Raw genomic sequence first — 20,179 nt, forward strand, 5'->3', positions numbered from 1 at the left:
ACAGTTCCAGTCTTCACTTCCCCTATTAACTGCTGATATATAACGGTTAACCCAGATATATTGCTCTGTAAATGAAAATGTATTAGGTTATAATGGATAATTAATTATCCAATTGGAACTTTATAGGTCTTTCCACTGTTTTTGAGGATGACCCTTTTTATAGATGGGTTGTCCCCAAATTTTATTGCTCCTTTTTTTTTTTTTAATTCATAAATAGAAAAGCTGTTTTGCTGCTTCACTCCCTCTGTTCCCCATCTGTCCATCTTGGTGGTTGGTGGCAGGCAATGCCATGAGGGGAAGATGGATGGAGGTTGTAAACACGGGCTGGAGACAGAAAGAAGGAGGAGAGGGAGAGGGGGAAGAGATGTATGGCAGCCCACATCACCTCAGACAGAATGATAGATGAGGGGATTATAGAGCAGGGCCACTTTCAACAGTGATCAAAGTTAGAGAGCTTCCTTGCACATAGCAGCCAGACTGGTGGACAGGCCGAAATACGCGGATCGGGATACACCCTCGACTTTGGGAAATTCCATTTTTACTGTGGGTAATACCAGTACAATACTGTATATCATTCTATAGATTGGGATGGGGGACTGTGGGTGGGCTGCTTTGTCTGCTCCAACAATCGCTCTCTTAAAATTCAATCACATCACAATGGAAACATTTAAACACCATTGCTTAGCCTATTCCTGGAAGCTCAGTGTGCATATTTAGTAGGCACACAAATCAAACCTGCCAAGAGAGGCATATTACCCCAAAATGTTTTCAGAGCTGCAACGCCACATTTATCGAATACATTTATCTAAGCACGTCTTCAACAAGAGGGCATCTGGACTTGCATAATACAAACGTATGCATACCTACTCGTGTATGCATTTGATTGAGATTTTGCCAAACATGCGTGTGTAAAAGTAAAAGCTGAATAATGAATTCTGTCACCGTGAGAGTAATCAGCGAACCCTGAGCTCTGCCTATTGAAGTTTAATAACATTCTGAATGTCAGAACACATGACAGCGGAGGAACATAATCCCTTTTCCCGAGAGAGAGAGGCCACAAGTCACCCGTTTTTCCTCATCTCGCTCAACTTATCGCTCCATCCTTTCATGTCTCTCTCCTTCTATTAAGTAAACAGAACCTACACACATATTAGCACCAGAAAAGCCTTTCAGATTCGCCAAACTGATTTAAACTGCATTTAAAGAGCTCTTAATAAGGAAGTGTCAGTGCCTTGAGGGTTTTTGTCACACCCAGGTTTCCTTGTGTTAAGGACTGCATCTTGTGCTTTGCGCTGTGTAATTGTGCCTGTTTGTGTGACTTGTTTGCCACCAGTGTCAATATTAATCACCTCGCCTCGCTTGCCTGAAGTCAGTGCCTTGAAATACCTTCTCTATGGCTCTCTGTTAGACATGCTGAGTTAACAGGGAAGAATTTTATTCAAAACAAATCACAATCCACCTTGTGCATGCAGAGAGAGATTTGATCTAGAATAGGACGTTTAAACAAGCATGCGATGTGGGAAATTGGAATGTCTCTCCCTCACTTGGGGAGGTCTGCCTACAATCATTTTTTCCATGCTGTTCCAATTCACCGGTATTTGTTATTTTTGCCTAAATGGAACTACAGACCAGCCAATAAGAGCTGTGGGATATGGCATTACATTCAAGTATAGAGCATAACTGTGAGAACATAATGTTTTCTCATTGTTCATCCTCATTAAAACTGATCCAGAGTTGCCATTGTTAAAATGTAATTTGTGTCAAAGGCAGAAGGATTGCTACATATTCATTTGCAGTACATACTCTCAGTAATGAGCGTTTTTGCAAAATGTCAATGTGAGCCAAGACTCCAAAAAGATTAATGAAAGAATTAAAAAAATATCAGATGATAATTTCTTTCACAATTTGGAAAAGACTTGTAACCAACAAAAAGTGATGTTTTGCAATGAAATCTGATTGATTGTGAAAATTTTAAAAGCTGTTGCTGTTGCTTCTTTAAGGGATGACGTCTTGAAATGTTATATGCTGATTTCCAATTGCAATTCAGTCGTCACATTATCAATTCAAAGACAGTCACTGAAACTATAGGAATGGCAATATGATAATAGCTTGTTACCATGACTTTGCATTCGCGTACTCAATTGCTGCCACGTCATGCATCTCTCGCTGCTTTTTTAATTTTGTCTCCTGTGACCTCACACGATCACATCTTTGACACGTACGCTTCATACTCATCCCATCCTCATGTATTCTTGCTGTCCCTCTCTAATCTGTAAAAAGACCCGTTTAGCTTGCAACAAAGAGATGGGAGGAAATGTCATATTTCTGTGCAAGCAATGGACCATCAAACTGGAATGTCAATTAACTTTTTCGTGTCGTTGTGGATGGCTAGCTGGAGGAAGGAAGGATCACAGGAGCAGCCGTGGACTATTGTGTGTGTGTGTTTTTTGTCAGACATGCCATTTTTTGATGATTATTCTAATCCCACCAAGGACTTCTCAGGCTAAAGTGGCTTGCCTTATCTTCCCGCCACAGTCATTCTCTCATTAAAACACAATCACAGGCCACCAACTCCAATAAACTTTCAACTTGCTCTTTGAAAAGGGACAGCGGTATTGGAGGAGGTGGGAGGGCTGGTGAAAAAGCAGATTACAGCAAGTCCATCTGCCCATGACAGTATGCAGGAATGCTGTCACTAATCATTTCTGAAAAGGACTGCTTTTGATGACTTTTTAATCCATGTTAATAAACGGGTAACTATTAAATAAAAAGATGTGGAAATTAAATAAGAGCTTGAGGAAATTAAAACGTCAGCACTTGATTGTTTTTGGTGGCCTCAACGAATAAATGCCTTTTATGAATTAACAAGTTCAATACGTTGAAGCAAATTCATTTTCCATTATTATTATAGTGTCCCAGAAAAGGGACATCATGAACGGGTTGCCAGGCAATTGCAGGGTACACGTAGACAGACAACCATTCACACTCACTCCTACAGGCAGGTCTATCATGCATGTCTTTGGAAAGTGGGAGGAAACCGTGGTACCCGGAGGAAACCCAGGCAGGCACGAGGCAAACATACAAACTCCACACAGAAAGGCCGGAGCCAGAATGGAACCCGCAACCTCTGTACTCCTTTTTTCACAGGTCACTACATTATAATCATCATAGACTTTGACAACGCACAGTAATTTGAACATCGTTTTACTTGATTTGCACTCAATTTCTTTAAATTCATATTTTAATCCTCCATAAACAAGGCACAGTTTTGAAATATCCACTGGAGTAGAATTGCAAATTCTTTTATTCCAATCCTTTATACCAATTGGTTGGTCGAACACACCAGAAAATCTGCCATATTAACCTCACAAAAAATGATTTTCATATGTTCCTTTGAGCATGTGACTCGCTTTTCAATGTTTGAAGTTATACCACAGTTTACCTTGTCCCACGTTCATGCATACCAACAGTCGTAAAACCATTCATTTATACCTGCTAAAGTCTATTCTGCTGCTACTCCATTTATTTGCTTAAGTCCCCTTGGATGTAGTCCATTAACAAAATGGATGGTTAGTCTATTTCAATTTGAAAACTTGTTGTCTTTCAAGTGCTCCAAACTTCATCAAAAGAAAGAAAGAACATGCAAAAAGATGTTGAAGGCCCAGTTATACCCTTCTGTGTCTACAATGCCCACAACAAAAAGGAATACTTAACTTGTTAAAAATACTTGTTAAAACGATGGCAGCTGTTATTGTGTGTGATTCACAGCTCTAAGAGGCCTTTGGTTTTATTACTAAATTATCCATGCAGTCTCTTTTATTTCTAATGGGGATTAGGTTAATGTTTATGTCTATTCCCGATAAAGAACCATAAATGCTAAAATCTTTGTTGAATTAGGTTGATAATCTAGAAAGGAATATTCTTAAAAATGATTGTGATATTAACAATTAATATTTATGTCAGATTCTTATGTGGAGATGTTTGTGAGGGCAAGGACATTACCACTGGATTTAAGGACTTTTATGTGCACTGAGACACACAGAAGGGCCTTCCCCAAAGTTGGATCCATAGTGTCCTTTTAAGGTGCCTTATTCAAGGGGGAGGAGTAAGAGGTCTTGTCCAAAGTCATTGATTACTTAATTGATTTGCAGTAGTGCCCATAAAGTGTAAATGGATATTATGATGCTGATAACGTCAGCATTCGACATCAGACAAAAGGTCATGTTTATAAACAATTCAATAAACCCTGTGGCAAAATGTCAAGGATTTTATTGCTATTTTGGATTGGTATTTTTTGGTAGCAGATGTGAATTAAATACACGATAGTGCTGCTCTAATATATTCTTTAGGCTCTTTGTTGGTAAAATAAAAATCCAATATTTTTGTAGACAATGTCCATCTTGTAATAACCCTGGGGGAATTGTTTGACACGTTTGAAACATCTCACATGCATCACTACAATATACTGTACATTATTTAGCAACACACACATCAAGGGACTATTTTGTTTTTATACAAGTTGGATTTCCAAATGAAAGACTGCCAGGTGTGTGTCACCGCAGGCGGTCATGCTATGAACCAGTGAGCCGGTTGCACTACATCGTGTCTCCAGCAGTGCCCCACTGCTTCCTGTTTCCCCTTCACTCCATCTCTCAGCGGGCAATCTTGATCCATCACATTTTGTTTTGTTTCGTGTAAATAGGATAAATACAAACATGCTTATTTTTTTATTTTCCCCCACCCTTAATAATAATAATAATAATAATAATAATAATAATGTCCTGGATGTCACCTATTGGACTGTGTGAAGGTAAACTGATTTTCACTTCAAATGCAAAGTTGTTTAATTATAAACTTACGCCTGACATTCAGCATTTGAGGGCCAGGATGTGTTCCTATGACAACAGTGTTGCATTTTTTTTCCTCCTGGTGCTGTGTTGCTCTCTTGCTGTTATATAGAGAGCAGGCTCATATATTTCCGTAGACAGACCCCAGTGAGTTGTGCCATAATTAAATAGAATATTGAATAATTATTCAATACTCTTTTGCTTTTGAGGACCACGATTGAAAGCAATCTTCTGTAATTCTCAATCTGGCATTTGCCCAACACAAATCTGCCACCCACAAATTCCATCCCAATCCAAAATATACCCTCTAGCGAGGATTTTTTCAGTATTTCTGTCTCAGTGAGCAAAGTCTGCTGTTTAACCGCAGGAATAGAACAACACACATAGCCCCAAATACATGCAGTCACTCTTTTGCAATAACTCCTACAAAACGCCTGTCATCCTTAGTCATACCATACACAAGCAGGGAGTCAGTTCAAGGCGATGGATCAATTTAGTGGAGAAAAGCTGTGGCTTTCTGTAATGTAATGAAGGGCTTTGATGTCGATGCCGAACCTCATTGAAGCCAGTCACACGTCTTTGTCATTTGCCTGCTTCTGATGCGGAGGATGTTGGCTGGAAACACTTGTGCTGTACTGCTTTGCTTCTTGTTCATTGATCATGCACATTTACTCACACATTCTCCTGTCACTCTTCCCTTCAGGTTCAAAGCCATTTATATTCTTGCTTTGTGAAATTGATGGGCTCTTCCCGTTGGCTATAGAATCTATGAAACGTGGTCATTCCAGCTCGGAAATGCCATCCATAAATATTAGGTACTTTATTGTGTATGATTGACTTGAATTTATGGCACATTACTATTTTTTTACAGATATAGAGTGCCCCCTGGTGGGAGAAAAGGCTTGAGCACATTTTTGCGACCCTCTCTGAGCAAGTGTTTATAGTGATTAGCTAATAACTCTGGATTCCACTAAAATGTGCAAAAGAAGAAAATTTAGTAGTTCAGTAATAACCAGATTCATATTAAATACTACTGAAATGAGAGAATTTGGGAGAAAGATTAGTTTAAAAGCGCCAAATTTGTCTTGGGCAATTAGGCATATAGGCTTAATCAGTCGTTCTTCAGCTATGCATTATCAAATCAGTCTTTATTCAATGATAGCTGCAGTAATCTAATTTTAATTTCCAGTAACATTAAATGATGTACTGTAATTATATTCCTTTGCTCTTCTCCAGCAGCAGGACTTCACAGTTCTCTCAATAATTGTTTCCATGGTGATGTGTGAGAGGCCTTTTACTCTGCCACGAGTTCTCAACCAAACGATGCTATGCTGTAGACTGCAAGATTACAGTGCTTCCATTTGGCTTGTCAGAAACAATACACACACCAACCCAAAGAGAAAAAAAATGCCACTGAGCTTTTTGAAAGCTTTATTTATAACATTAAAAAAGTTTGCAAATAGAATAATAGATAAAGATCATTCTCAGAAAATGTTCTTTGGGGTTTGGGGATGGAGGTATACAAATCAGGCAGAAATGGACAAAACTGGCAAGCATTTTCTTTTGACAAGTGTTACCAAGTCTGTGAGTAAATCATGTCTCTGGAAGGCCTACAAAGCATTACATCTACTGTCTCAACCTGCCAGCGTGAAAAAATCCCAATCATATGGGAAGTGCCTTTTGCTGTCTGTGTTTGGATCAATAAATTGTGGTAAAAATATCAAATTGTTTACAAATTGAGTATTGCAGAGCTATTGCAATGTAAAAAGTGAGCCTGCAAGTGTGATTCACAATACAAAAGGCAGTATTTAAGTAATTTTAAGGTCAAATTTAACGTTAAAAAACACAAGCAAACTCAGTATTTCTATAAATCACCCAACGTATGGCACATTAGAGGTTTGAAAAAAAGTATCATCACACCCAGTTAAGCCTTTCATAAATTCATAAATAACATGCAGCTTTGGCGATCCATGGAATGTAGCACTTAATCCATATGAAATGATGCCATGAAGACAATGAGTGTTGTCATTATGTTATGTACAACCTGTAAGACTTGCAGAATGCTCCTACTCAAAGGCACTCAAAGCAATGATTGATGGCAGAGGGGCCCCTGCTGAAGTGCTGGGACCCTGGGCCAAAGGTAGGTGTTATTGTGGATTACCACAGTGGGGGTTTATCCCTACTTAGACCATGGCCATTATATTTAGCAGTTTTCCCTCAGTACATAACTCTGAGCACCCGAGATGGAGCTGACATGACCATCTTCAGTGTGGCCATCCCATCAAAATAAAACAAAAAGGTTTACAGGCAATGAAAACATCCCAAGACTCCTTATTAGATGACAGATGACGCAAACACAGACACGTGCACTTGACTATTCACTAGCAATGCACGCACGAAAATAAAGGCTGTCAAATTCAGTTGCTGGTTCTAATTCTCCACCGCAATGTGCTCAACAACATCAGTTAGCAACGTTGTTGTTGTCTATCATTAAAAACAACATTGCCTTTAAGTATGTGCACCAAAAATATTGCAACAATCACTAATACGAAAGATGCTTTTTTTTAATATATATATTCAAATGTATAAAACCAGCCATAACACTGGCTGCCATGGATAAAATACAAACAAGAGCTAAACATGAGCATAGGGAAACTAGTCTGCTCTGCAAAGCCAATACCAAGAAATGAATTAGAGGTTCAATTATTAATTGATAGCTAATCAATGATCAATTAATATTTTTTTTACAATTATGATTAATCATTTGGATACACTTGTAATGTAAAGCTGTCCAATTGCTTGAAATTATAATTACTATCCGATTTCTTGTAGTCCTCCGAAATCAAAGTTGAAAACAAGGCTTAACGTTTTTTGCCTTTTTTCTAACATTAATAAACCAGTAAGTGAATCATAATTTATTAGTGTATTGTTTGCACTGTTGATTTGACAAAATGTGCTGTTTTTTTAATAAAGTGATGGAAATTAGAACATGCTTTATTTTTTTATCCAATACACTGACTAATTGAAAAATAACCAACAGATTAATTGGTTATTAAATTAATTGTTAGTTGCAGCTGCAAAATGAATATTTCTTTCTATATCTTAGACTGCATAGTCCTGAAAAAATTACTCATCATGCATGTGTTATGAATCTCACCGTCATTTCAATTGCAATTTGAAATTTTAATTAATGACATTCAAACTTTATCTGCCTGCTGATGGAAGGCTTTTGTTTGAAAACAGTAAACAGCGACATCTAGTGCTCATTTACTTCAACATTCAGATATGGTAAATTTAACCGTTGTCTACTTTTGTAGTTTAAACTTCAAATTATTCTTACCCTGGGTAAATTTTTAGTTAATGTTCAGTTTCATTTGCTGAATGGCTATTTCAGCAGGAAACAACACAAGAATGTGTCAAAAGACACACTCCAGGATTCTGTGTTGAAACACTTTGCTTTTGATTCCAAATAAAAAAAGTATCTGCCGATTAGCAAAAGCAGATACAAAACCCATCTTTAAATAACCTCTTAAAATGTTGTCACAAATTGATACTTATGGCTGTGATTTACCCTTGAGGTGTGATATTACAAGAGTCCCTTTGTAGTTAAGAGTAGTTTAGTCCAAAAACTGTGATGCAAGTGAAATCGGTATTTTGTATTGTAATGTAACGTTTAACCCTCAGCCAAAAATATTTCTCAGGAATTCTACCAGGACACTGTATTTAGCTCTGAGAAAAGTACTCAAGGATGAGGCGCAGGTGACCAAGCCGGTCTTTAAGGGAAGAGAGGGAGAGGACTGTGGTTTGATAAGCGGGGTCCAGTTGGAGGACAGACAGCAGCCACCAGCACCAAGCTGGACCATTTGATGAGGCCTGAAAAATATAAGAAATATATCCGCTGTCATTTAAAGATTTATGCTACGTTAATCTTTCCACAGTCCACAGTTAATTATAGGGATATAAATGAAAGTTGTGTTGATGATAAATTGCTTTCATTGTTTTTCAACTCTCCAAAAATGGTATTGACGGGTGTCAGTGCTTATCGCACAATTTTAAGTGAACGCAACCTTTGTCATCAATTGCGAGAATTCTGAAAATTTAAAGGCATCCAAATCTTATGTCTCCTGTAATCCTATATTGAGAAAGAGTATGAATAATTTGGGATGTTGAAGCTTTTTGTTGAAATGCGTAATAAATGATAATGAAAACATAACATTTTAATACTCAACACAATAGCTTACAATATCTCTACTTTGTTTTTTTCACATTAATTGAATAATATTGCACTTCAACACAATTATTTACAAAGGTATGAATAATTTTGGTCTGACAATCCAACTATGGACGCGCTGGAACAAAAATGCGGTTTTTGACCGGCCCATTTCAGCAATCACACGAAATTCCTTCTGGTCGCCTTGCCCCTGAACCCAACAGTATTGACAGTATGTTCCAGATGTACTGTATATATTTCCATTTATGTCAAAAGCCCCAACCTGAATGTTCTCCTCAGTACTCGGCATGATGCCATACTGGCTATTGATTTGTTCTCTCATGCGGCTTCCCAGGCGCTGATACCAGTCCTGAGCCTGTTGATAGACACTGTCGTGGAGACGCTGCAGGAGTTCCAATTCACTCCCTTCGGCCTGAAGAAAGGTGGAAGTCATTGAATTGATCCAAATACGCTCGACAGATAACAGAAACTTTTTGAGCAAGTCATACCTTGATATCCTCCAGATATTCAATATCAGCAGTGTGGTAACCATCCCTTAGTCCTCTTTTTAAGACTTTGAACCTGTTGCTACCCACACTGTCCACATAGGACCGTCCATCAGGCAGTAGCTCTAGGCTAAGGATCTCCAGCATGCAGCCATAGTCTGCAAATCTTGGGAAAAGCAAAGGAGAAATGGCAAATAGAGTAACTATATTATATGATACATCATGAACAAATCATTTAGCAACTGTGTCAACTTGCTGTGACAAAGTGGAAATATGTTTTAGACTTGTAAAAAGAAGCAACAAATACATTAGATTGAAGGACCAAAAAGGTGTATAACAAGGTACAATGACAAGATGGATATGCTTTTGGGAAAAAGAACTGTTTCATTCAAGTCCAACTGTATAGCAGAATGTTCGGGGTTGACTCTTCTGTCTCTTCTAATCATGGCTCTCTTACTCCTTTGACACTGAGCAACTGTGGGAGGAACTTCGGGTAAGAGTCTTTAGTCAAATGGTCCCATTGATTACAATAAGTTTCGCTTCATGGAGCGCTGTTTTGGAACGATTTTCTATACCGCGTCTTCTAAGCGATTAATCGTTGTTGTGTTGAACAATGTCCAGCACGTTTCGGAGCTTGTTGCGCTGCTGGCGGTTGTACTTCCAAGTAGAAGACTAATCGGTGACAAACAAGAGCTTGTTTTTAACTCGTTGCCACCAGAGCTTCCAGATTCTACATTGCGATGAGGAACACAGACAAATGAGTCTGGGAGTCATTTAAAAAGACCTCCTTGACGTTGACATGTGCTCCTTTTTGTTTCATGCACGAAGCACAACACTCGCATTGAACTTTGTGCATTTGGCTCCTAACAGATATACGTCTGCTTGAAGCTAAATAAATGAATAAATAAATTAATAAGACTGTGTCCACCTTCTTATCAAAACGCGCCAAACTTTATCACCCCTCAGAGCTTTTCAGATTCATCATGACTGAAGCAACAGAATTCAGAAAGTAGTTAGACGTGACAACCTTTGTCACCCTTCTACCCCACTAGAATAGCAGGGAGCGAGATTTAAATGTTTTATTATAAACTGCAACGATTGGTGTTCCCACATTGTTAAAGTATATAACTGTCGAAGAAAGTGAAATCGCACCAAAAATTCCCAGTAAAAGAAATAAAACTGTGGTTTTGCTATGCCGGAGGTTCCTCACAAATTTCACACAAGGATCATGGGGCGTAGGAATAAGGTGGATAAGCTACCACTGGAAAATAATTTGTAAAAAATTTTAAAACTAGTAGTCTCAGTTTAACGTGTTACTAACGCGATTAATCTAACCCGCTTTTAATGCTATACATTTTTTTTAATCGTGTGATTAAGGCTCATTTTGGCCTGATAAAATTTGCACTCTTTTTACATACTGTTGCTGTAGAAAAACTACACCTCACAGGATCTGGCGAGGCCGGAAATAAACATCAAGCATGCTAACTGGTGACACTAGTCAGAGCTTGTTGTGCATCTGTTTTTAGAAATAAAAGCATCATGGGGAGTGATTTGTAAATTCTTTCTTGACAAATCAGAAACAGGGTTAATATGGTGAATCAAGACCATTATATTGCTGCTAAGTTCATAACAAACTTTAAAAATGGTTTGTTACACTATAGGCTGAGTCCTTGTTTACATTTCATATGCATGTTGTATTTTTTATATTGCCCCAATTTTGAGTTCTAAGACTGGACTGTTGAGGGGCTGTTTGTGTGACTTTTTATACATATTGAATCCAATCCAATAGGTATCAAAATGATCTAAAGCTATCTATAGATTTTTTACATTAAATAAAATGTGCAATTAACTCAGAGTTTAAAATGTGATTAATCACAAGTAAATATTTTAATCGCGTGACAGCACTAATTAAAATGTAACTTGTGTTTTAGATTATGATTCCAATTCCATTTGTGTGAACAAAGTGAAACTAGAGAGAAATATTTGTGGAGGATGCAAAAGCACAGCATTCTCAGTTGATTGGTTAGCCTGCTGTCATTTTCCATCCACTCAGGGTCACATAAGCCCACTGTGCTGTCTTCTTGCATTAAATTGCCAGGCATCAATTTAGCTGTGACGTGTATCTCAAACTGGTGTGCTTCAGTGTGAGAGGAAAAAATTAAAATTAATTTTAAAAAAATGTGGCTAAAATACTGAATGTGTGTTTGGCATACCCTTTTCCATGTTCATAACTGCACATGCCAAACTTCTTTGTTCCTGTCTCCATACAGCGACGCATCATCAGTCTGTATCGCGGCTCAAAGATGTGCAAAGGGCATGGCACACCGGGGTAGGCCACAGTGCAAACAAATATAGGGATGTCCTTTGTGAGGCTGTAGGAGAGGATAGATAAAGAGACAGGCAAAAAAATAACATTACGAGTGGGGATTGAATTTGATATCAATCCAAAATGCAGATTTTTATTTTATGCCACCTACTTTGACAGTTCAGCCATTTCTGCCTCATGTATTTGTTTTCTTTCAGCCAGCTGTGATGGGAAAAGGCATTCCATGATATCCAGAACCACAACTGTGACATTGTATTTCCTATTTTTCAAGTACTGCAAGTAAACAGAGAGAGAGAAGGAGAGTTGTATCGGTGTTTGGGTCTGAATTTCTGTCCGAAAAAATGACAGTGAAATAAAACAGCAATGAATACGGTACACTGTGGTTACCTCTTGTAGCGGCTGCTTGCAGAGAGGACAGCGGAGGTTGTGGTCTAGACTTCTCTCTATGCAGTTTTTACAAAAAGTGTGACCACATGGGGTAGTAACTGGCTCATGAAACAACCTTTAAAATGCACAAATATATGAAATCAATAAAAAAAAAAAAACACACACACATCATCATTCGGGCAGTCCTTCTCAGACAGTGGGACGGGACCCACAACATTTTTATTTTGCCATAGAATCAAGTGTAACTCCAAGTGGCAGTGGCACTCTTCATTTTTGTTTGAATTTCAAGCAAATTGCTGCACTTCAAACCTTTTCAGTTACAGTCTAAACCTAGCTACTAATTAATCTAACTAGGGTTAGGGTTATATATATATACATATATAAATAGATTTTTTCTTTCTTTTTTGTTTGCGTTAATATTAATAATGCTACAATGTTACACTGTACTTTCCAAAGTGGCTATAACAGAAAATATTGGCAAACAACCATGGAGACCAATATTGTTTGAGGAGAACAAGAGGCTGACCTGATGCAGAGAGGGCACTCAAAGTCTGACACAGTGAGTATGCTCAGAGTTTTATCCCTGCAGTGTAAACTGGCACCTGAGAACCATGGAATATATGTATTTTCAGGTGACTTTTAAAAAATAGACACAATATCTGAATAACGAAAGTGTTGTAACAGAAAACATTGAATTTTGATGAAAAATATGTAAAACCAGGACATCTGTGTCGATTATAGTTTGTCACTGTACCTCTGCCATTCACATCCTCCTTTCTTGTCATCACTTCCTCATCATTTTCACTGGCAGGCAAGAAGGAGACAGCTTGGCAGAGGCTGAGGCAGCACTCAGTGCTGCTGTCGTGATTCACTTTGGAGCTCTAAAGAAAAACAGTTTTACAACTTGGAAGATTTTAAGCAAACACCTTGCAAGCATTCTTCTCACCCATTTCTGAGCACGCACCTGACACCTGGTGTCTCTCCTGGCTTTGCCCTCTGCATTGCCATGTGGATAATTGAGGGCCTCGAGGTGTGTTACCTGGGTGCCACTGAGGCTTCTAACAGGGTAGGAAGCCTTCAAGTAATCAGCCAAGACCTGCATGATACAGGAGACTTCCTCTGGCACTGAAATGCCCTCTGCCTCTAGGATCTGTAATTTTAACCCAAATACTATTACACATACCTAGATTACACATTTGGAACACGACAATACAAGTAAAAGAGTATGATAAAATACAAGACGTATCGAGGCTCCACAACATGATGTATAACAGCAAATAAGTAATGTTTGTGTACGGTCTTAGCTACAAGGAAGGGACTGAATGATGTTGGTTCAATATTGACGGATCTAATTGAAATACTCAAACAGGTGCATTTGGTAGTTAAAATATGAAGTGTTCAACATTCTGTGTTTTTCTATTTGCTCTATACTTTACACAACATAGTCAGGTGTGGTGTGAACAACCTTCTTGATCTGATTCTTAGCAGGAACAAAGTCAGCTTGAAGTTTGAGGCAATGGTGAAACTGGATGAGGGATTCAGTTTGTTGAGCCATTTCCAACAGTATGTTCCCTTTACGAAAGAAGCCCTGTATACACAAATGTTCATGATGAGCAGCAGAGCACCACTACCTAAAAAGGTTTTTCATCAAATTTCCCACAGGCTGGTGAAATCCAGGTCTCCACATGAACATTTTGATTGATAATTTTCTTGCTGCATCTACCTTACCTCAGTCCATAATGGCCGAAGAGAGCAGAGGTAGTCAAGGTCCACCAGAGCGTCAGAAAAACGCAGCAGGCCCCAGTTTGCTTCAGCCCTGTACAGCTTCAGACTTGGGTCTTCTGGGACTAAAGATTAAATGAGTGACAAATGAAAGCAAGGAAAAATACACATGTATTCATTTGTTTTCCATACATTGTTATGAAGAGCTTGTAGCAATGACATGAGTTGTACAGAGTCAAGAGCTAAAGCCATGCGGTGCTTAAATCTTGTCAAGTGAACACATGAGTTTACAAATTTGTTTATAATTTTGAACATGAAACTAAATTTCTAACATTTTACACATGAACTCAAATTGGTATTTTAGATTGAAATATTCTGTCTGCAAGCACGACTTGAATCTGCAGTTCAACTCAATAATGAGGTGGAAATATAACAAGTTTGCTTTTTGGCCAAACAAGTGTTGCCATCTGAAATTTGAAAGAAAAAAAAATAATTACACAATGAATTACACAATGAATTGTTATGCATCAGCTAAAAAGCCCAGTACACCTGACCTAGCAATAAAAGACACTTTGTGCAGTACTGTTAAAACTGTTACTTAAGGGCTGCCATACTAGAAATACTGTAGACGGTCCCACCCATACTTTTAAGCATACTAATTAAGCATACAGTACATTCTGTCTTATGAATGAGAAGTCTCAGGATTACAAAAGTAAAAAAATGCATTACATAGTATGTAGTCGCAAGAGTCCAAACCTGTCCTGGGTACCGGAGCCAAATAGGTGATGATTGTTATTATTATCATTATTATTAAGACATTTTTAACTGGATTTCCAAGAACGGTTCATTCATTGGCATGTTGATGCCTAACAAGTATGCAAAATAATGCGGAAAGTCACATGTTTAGACTTCATCATCAGTGCATAAAAGACAATAATTAAAAATGTGAAAGTCCAAAATGTTGGCTGAAAGATGTCAGTGTGTATAGTGATCATTCCACTGTTTTTGGATAGTGTGTCTCTGTTCCAAGTTCATTTTGCAGCTCCACCATTTGTCACATATCTCATACTATGCAGATATTATAATTCCAACCACCCAAAAGTGAGCATTTTGTAAAATCAAAATTTCTGGTGCAGCACTCTACTCCTTGTCCCCCTATACCGCAGCATCTTGACAACAGTTGCGGAAGTTGGCTATTATTAGGCCACTTAAATATGGAGCAAGTTTCTTGTACAAAGTCGGATTATATGAAAAAGACAAAGAAACTTTATTGAATATTTGCAAGGCCCTTTGCAGTCAGTAACCGGCAAACAGAAAGGAGATAACCTGGCGGATTTGGACAGCATTCCGAGCGGGACGTTGTGATGCACGGATGGGTGCAACCTTGCGAAACTCGGGTTAACGTGAAAAAAACAAAAAGGGACACGTAAAGTTAAGTGTTTTTCTATGTGCTTTTTGCATATGGCTTACCTTGCTGTATTCCATCGTTGACCACGCGTAAAGCTTCCTGGTACTGCTTGGCGCGGAGCTTCTCCTGCAAGTGGCACTTAATCTTGGCGTCCTCGGGCCAGCACTTTTCAATGACACGGATGAGCAGAACATTGTTCTTGGCGTCTCTCATTTCCCTCTGTTTTAGCCTCTCTTTACAAGTCGGGCATTTAGACGGAAAGTGGGTCCCCGCGCATCTCCTGCAGAAGGTGTGACCGCAGGCAATGGTCACCGGCTCCCACAACGGAAAGAGGCAGAGTCGGCATTCCAGTAGCTCCATAGTAGTGGTTTTCTGTCAGCACAGTAACCCGCGACGAGAATCGATATTTCCCTTATAGCCAAGCAAAGACTTTCCCACCTCGACTTTCATTTACTGTATGACCGCAAAGGTGAACGCGTCTCCACTTGAACCCGTTGTTTGGCTAAAATTGAGCCGCTGTTTATCTCCACTGCACACATTTTCTTTGCTTATCTAACGTAATCGTGTTCTGAGACAACTCGTCCCACATTAGGATAAAACTACAGCATTTAGCAACCATTACGTGTTTCCCTTTCCACCAGGTAGAGAAAAAAAAATCTGGCTCTTTTGAGTTAGTAGTCGCTTCTCTCACCGATCCAAACGCAACCAACGACTCGACAAAGCCCAACGGGAATCTGTTCAAGATTTTCGCGTGCGCGTCTGTCCGCGGATTGCCCTGTTTTGCTAAATACTATGCACGGTTATATTTCCAGGTTACTGTGTTACACCATTACATTACGTAAATAAAGACCACGTGACGTAGCAGCGAAGCTCCTGATTGGCTAAGCAGCTTGCCGTCAGCACTGTTGTGAAACCCATAGTCGCTGAGTTTCATAACATAACTCGGAGGTAAATTCGTTGGAACACCAAGCACCTCAGGACAAATGTGATCACAGTCACTTGCGCTCTATCAATTCTGGTGAAAGGCAATTCCTTTCAACTGCATACATAACGTGTTGCGCGCACGACACAGTGGCTGGAATTCCCAAGTCTAGATATCCGCGAGGGGGCGGAGTGACAAACTCAACGTCAAAACCTGATTAATAATAATAGTACCGAATAGGTTAGGCCCAAGCGTTAATAGTGCAACTACTTTAAGGTCAAGCTTGAAGAGGTTATACAAAACGTTGCAAAAGTTGCTGCATATCAGGTGGAACTGGTCTCATTGTCAAACGATTACTGTATAAACATGTCAATAAGGAGGACATTTGGTACACTTACACAAGTTCAAAAAGTGTTGTGGCAAATATTTCTAATGAATGATAGAGAATTGGAAAAAAAAACGAAAAAAAGCTCAAATGATTCCTATCCCAATTTCTATTGTAGTCATAATGTGTGGTTTATCTTTTCTTTTGTCCGGTGGACAGCCAAAAACACGCACACACAATCCCTTCTGAGAATGACGCACGTGTCACTTGACACAACTGCAAACATAAAATTTAAAGCAAACGTATGACGTTAGAGAGATGTCATCTTCTATGATCTACCCTGCTCTTCACTGTACTGGGCAGATGTGTGCATGATTTGTAAATCAAGCGGCCCTTGTTTGCCACAGGGTTACACAATAGACACACCTCTGTTATGGGACAATGAACACACATGAATTTCATTGATTCGATGCAGTGAGAACCTGAAATCCAATGTTGTGCTATTCATTCACAGCCATCACCTCATGTTGTATAGTCCCTGCATAGTCCCATATTGCAAAAATCCTTACCAAATTGTGGACGCCAAAAACAATCCTATTTGTTAAATGGCCAGATTACTAACCGGACGTGTTACCCATTGAGCATGTTTTTTGAAGGATACAGCGCATCTACACAAAAATCATGAGCAGTCTAATCAGCATCTTGATATTGCCACACCTATGAGGCAGATGGATCATCTCAAATATAGATATATCTCCATTAAGATTTTTTGCAGAATAAAAGAGCCCAGACTGCATAAACCATTACCATATTCTGTGTGATAATGATGGTTAAGACAACATTTCTCTTTTAGCTGAACATATTTTTATTAGATATGGGGGGGGTGTTGGCCACCTGATTTGTGTTTAATTTTCAGGTTGATTCGTCCCCAGTCCTTCACACATTTGCAAATGCAATGGATGGATTATTGTCTCTCCCGAGGCCATAATACAATACACACAAAGCTTTTAAATAAACTGAACTTAAACCAAATGGGTAATTATAGCACAGTGATAAATTTAAATCCTTTGCAGTATTGTGAGAGAATACTAGATTTAAATCACTAAATTTAAATCATTTACAGTATTGTGAGAGAATACTAGGCAATTTTGTCAATGATACTGCACATGGCGGCATCTTTGTCCCACATTTTGTCCTTTTTTATGGTAGGCATAATCTTGTTCTGGTGGCCTGCCACCAAACAATTTGCAGCCGCTGCTTCCTCTACATCCATGGGTTCCGTTTTCAGCCTTGGAGGCTGCACAGAAGGCCCGACACCACTCCCGACAAGCAAAGTCCTTGCTCCATCCCCAGCAATGTTGGTGCCCTCCAACTGCGGTAAGTCATCGGGCAAGGAGGCAAGGCACCCCTGGATCAACTCCACTACCCGCTCCAGGTGCTTTTGGAACTTCTCTGCTGTATCCAGTCTCTGTCGTTTCTGAACCTCCATCATCACTCGCAAAGTCTCCCGGGCTTGATGTGGCCTATATTCATTGATCAGGTGGTGCATGTGAACAAACAGAAGTTTCAGGTCCTCCAGCTTTTCTTCTCGCTTTATACTGCCAGGGCTCTTGATGAGGATGTCCAGAAGGTCCAGAAAGTTCACCAGGATGGACATATTCAGCTTCTTGAGCTCACGTTTGTGGTCAAATTGCACAGGATGAAGCCTCTCGATGCCTTGGCTCTCTAGAGGCCGAATAATCAGGTCGTCGCACTGAAACTGGTTGCCAAACATCATGTAGCTGTCTCTGATGGGTGGTGGTGGTTTGGGAGCAAAACCCTTGCTGACATTTTCATCCGTGTACTCTTTGATATACTGCATTGGTGGAGGAGGCAGGGCGCTAACCTGCTGTGGTTCACCCATGATGGTGGTCTGCAACAATAATAGGAATGGTTCTTGTCAACAGAGAAGGGGTGTCATGTAGAAAAATAAACCTATGATTAAGAGAAATAAAGTAACAATGTCAACCTTGAAGGCAATACCTGGCTTTCACGGCAAGGAAAAGGAAAGTGCATTGTGGCTGATGCCTGTTTATCTTATCTAAGCACACACAGATCACGGCATTTGTTTGAAGCAACAACGCAACATGACGTCATGTTTGATTACGCTCACAGGGTTACGGCATTTACTTTGCATTACGAAGGTATTAGTCGATGAACTCACATTTATTAACAACCAAAAGACAATAAGCGTGAGGCCGTCGTGATGCCGAAATGAACAGCACACGCACTCGCTCGCTCAGAAATGACTTGATACTTTTAAATTAGACATACTAGTGAATCACAGCCAAACTTTTGGGATAAATGAAACAGCACTGTCCCATTTTGTAATTTTACTCCTCTGAATTAACTACCTTTGACACACACACAAAAGTTTGATGCCTCAGAAGAGCAAAATATGTTTAGTGTTTCCTTTCGTATTCATAGACAGCTTTATTGTTATATTCACGGTAGAATTAGGCAAAGTGGAGTATAGTTCGGGGGTTTCAAAGTGCACTAAACATCCACAGGAAGAAATGTTAAGGCCTTGTAAAGCCAGGAAATATGTACTCCGACTCATTTATAATGATGATTGATGGAATGACTTGATATTGATGGAACACTGAGGATGATGTGGTAAATCAGAGAATGAACGTGAAATGAAAGTTGGTAATTTAAGGTACCAATATAGTTCCAATTCAAAATAAGAAAGGCAAAGGGTTGATTTGTTTTCATAAACTATTTTTGTCATCGTATTTTCATAATAATTAATTCATAATTTGGAAATGTTTTCTCTAAACGTTATTTCTCAAGATTTACGTTTCAGCAACAAAACGCTCACCTAAACTGAGATATTGTGATGTAGCAGGCACTATTTGAGTTTTACAGTATGTCATTGAAGGCAACGAAGCCAACAAGCATTTCCTTTGAAACATACCAGACAATGCACGATCCAATGAGAAGCAAATTACACCGAGCAAACGTATTCTCCGCGTTAGTTCATCTATCTAATAGCCAAACAATTTGAACGTACCGGGGGTTTAAGCAAATACATGCAGCTTAGCTTTTAGCAGCCAAATGCACACGCATTTTCTTTCTACAAAACAATGCATGAACAGGAATTTGCAAATAGCTCAAAGGATAGAAGTGATGAGTTTGCGACAGTTGGACTTGCCTTCTCAGCGGCTCTGCAGGTCCGACAATTTTGAAGATTTGATAGAACTTTAGAGACAAGCTATTACAACACTTCAGCTACCTTGTTCTATTACGGATATAAGAATTATCATGTTCCGATTCCATTGGGTGATGAAGCCTCGTGATTCCGTTTCGGCGTTTGGATTGGTCAGCCACTCGACGAAGTTCTGAATTCCTCATTGGTTGTTACCATTGACACGATTGTACAATGTCTACGCCCGCCTCTTAAAATAAAAACGCCATTCAAACAATCCCATTGATTGCGACAACAATAAATATCTTGGTATCTATATTTCGAAAGACATGGCTTTCA

At 39.1% G+C, this 20,179-nt stretch overlaps 2 protein-coding genes across 3 annotated transcripts; both read right to left on the reverse strand.

Annotated features, from left to right (window-relative positions):
- Nucleotides 1-6,261: 6,261 nt before the first annotated feature.
- Nucleotides 6,262-16,253, reverse strand: lonrf4 (LON peptidase N-terminal domain and ring finger 4). The gene is made up of 12 exons (XM_088381470.1): nt 15,469-16,253; nt 14,005-14,123; nt 13,742-13,864; nt 13,241-13,426; nt 13,031-13,157; nt 12,803-12,878; nt 12,277-12,391; nt 12,041-12,162; nt 11,777-11,935; nt 9,567-9,729; nt 9,341-9,490; nt 6,262-8,720 (listed from the first exon to the last, which is right to left on the reverse strand). Exons 1-12 carry the CDS (start codon nt 15,764-15,766, stop codon nt 8,571-8,573), a joined length of 1,788 nt encoding a protein of 595 aa, XP_088237596.1. The 5' UTR covers nt 15,767-16,253; the 3' UTR covers nt 6,262-8,570.
- Nucleotides 16,254-17,494: 1,241 nt separating this feature from the next.
- Nucleotides 17,495-20,006, reverse strand: med7 (mediator complex subunit 7). 2 transcript variants are annotated; one of them, XM_088381480.1, is made up of 2 exons: nt 19,847-20,006; nt 17,495-18,565 (listed from the first exon to the last, which is right to left on the reverse strand). In XM_088381480.1, the coding sequence occupies exon 2, from the start codon at nt 18,554-18,556 to the stop codon at nt 17,792-17,794; it is 765 nt and encodes a 254-aa protein (XP_088237606.1). In that variant the 5' UTR covers nt 18,557-18,565; nt 19,847-20,006; the 3' UTR covers nt 17,495-17,791. The 2 variants fall into 2 exon arrangements, with proteins under 2 accessions (XP_088237606.1, XP_088237612.1); XM_088381486.1 differs by having other exon boundaries at nt 17,495-18,627; nt 19,847-19,975.
- Between the last annotated feature and the right edge of the window lie 173 nt (nt 20,007-20,179).

This window comes from Syngnathus floridae, chromosome 1, assembly GCF_059516105.1.
Source record: "Syngnathus floridae isolate MCC-2025c chromosome 1, RoL_Sflo_1.0, whole genome shotgun sequence".
NCBI lineage: Eukaryota > Metazoa > Chordata > Actinopteri > Syngnathiformes > Syngnathidae > Syngnathus > Syngnathus floridae.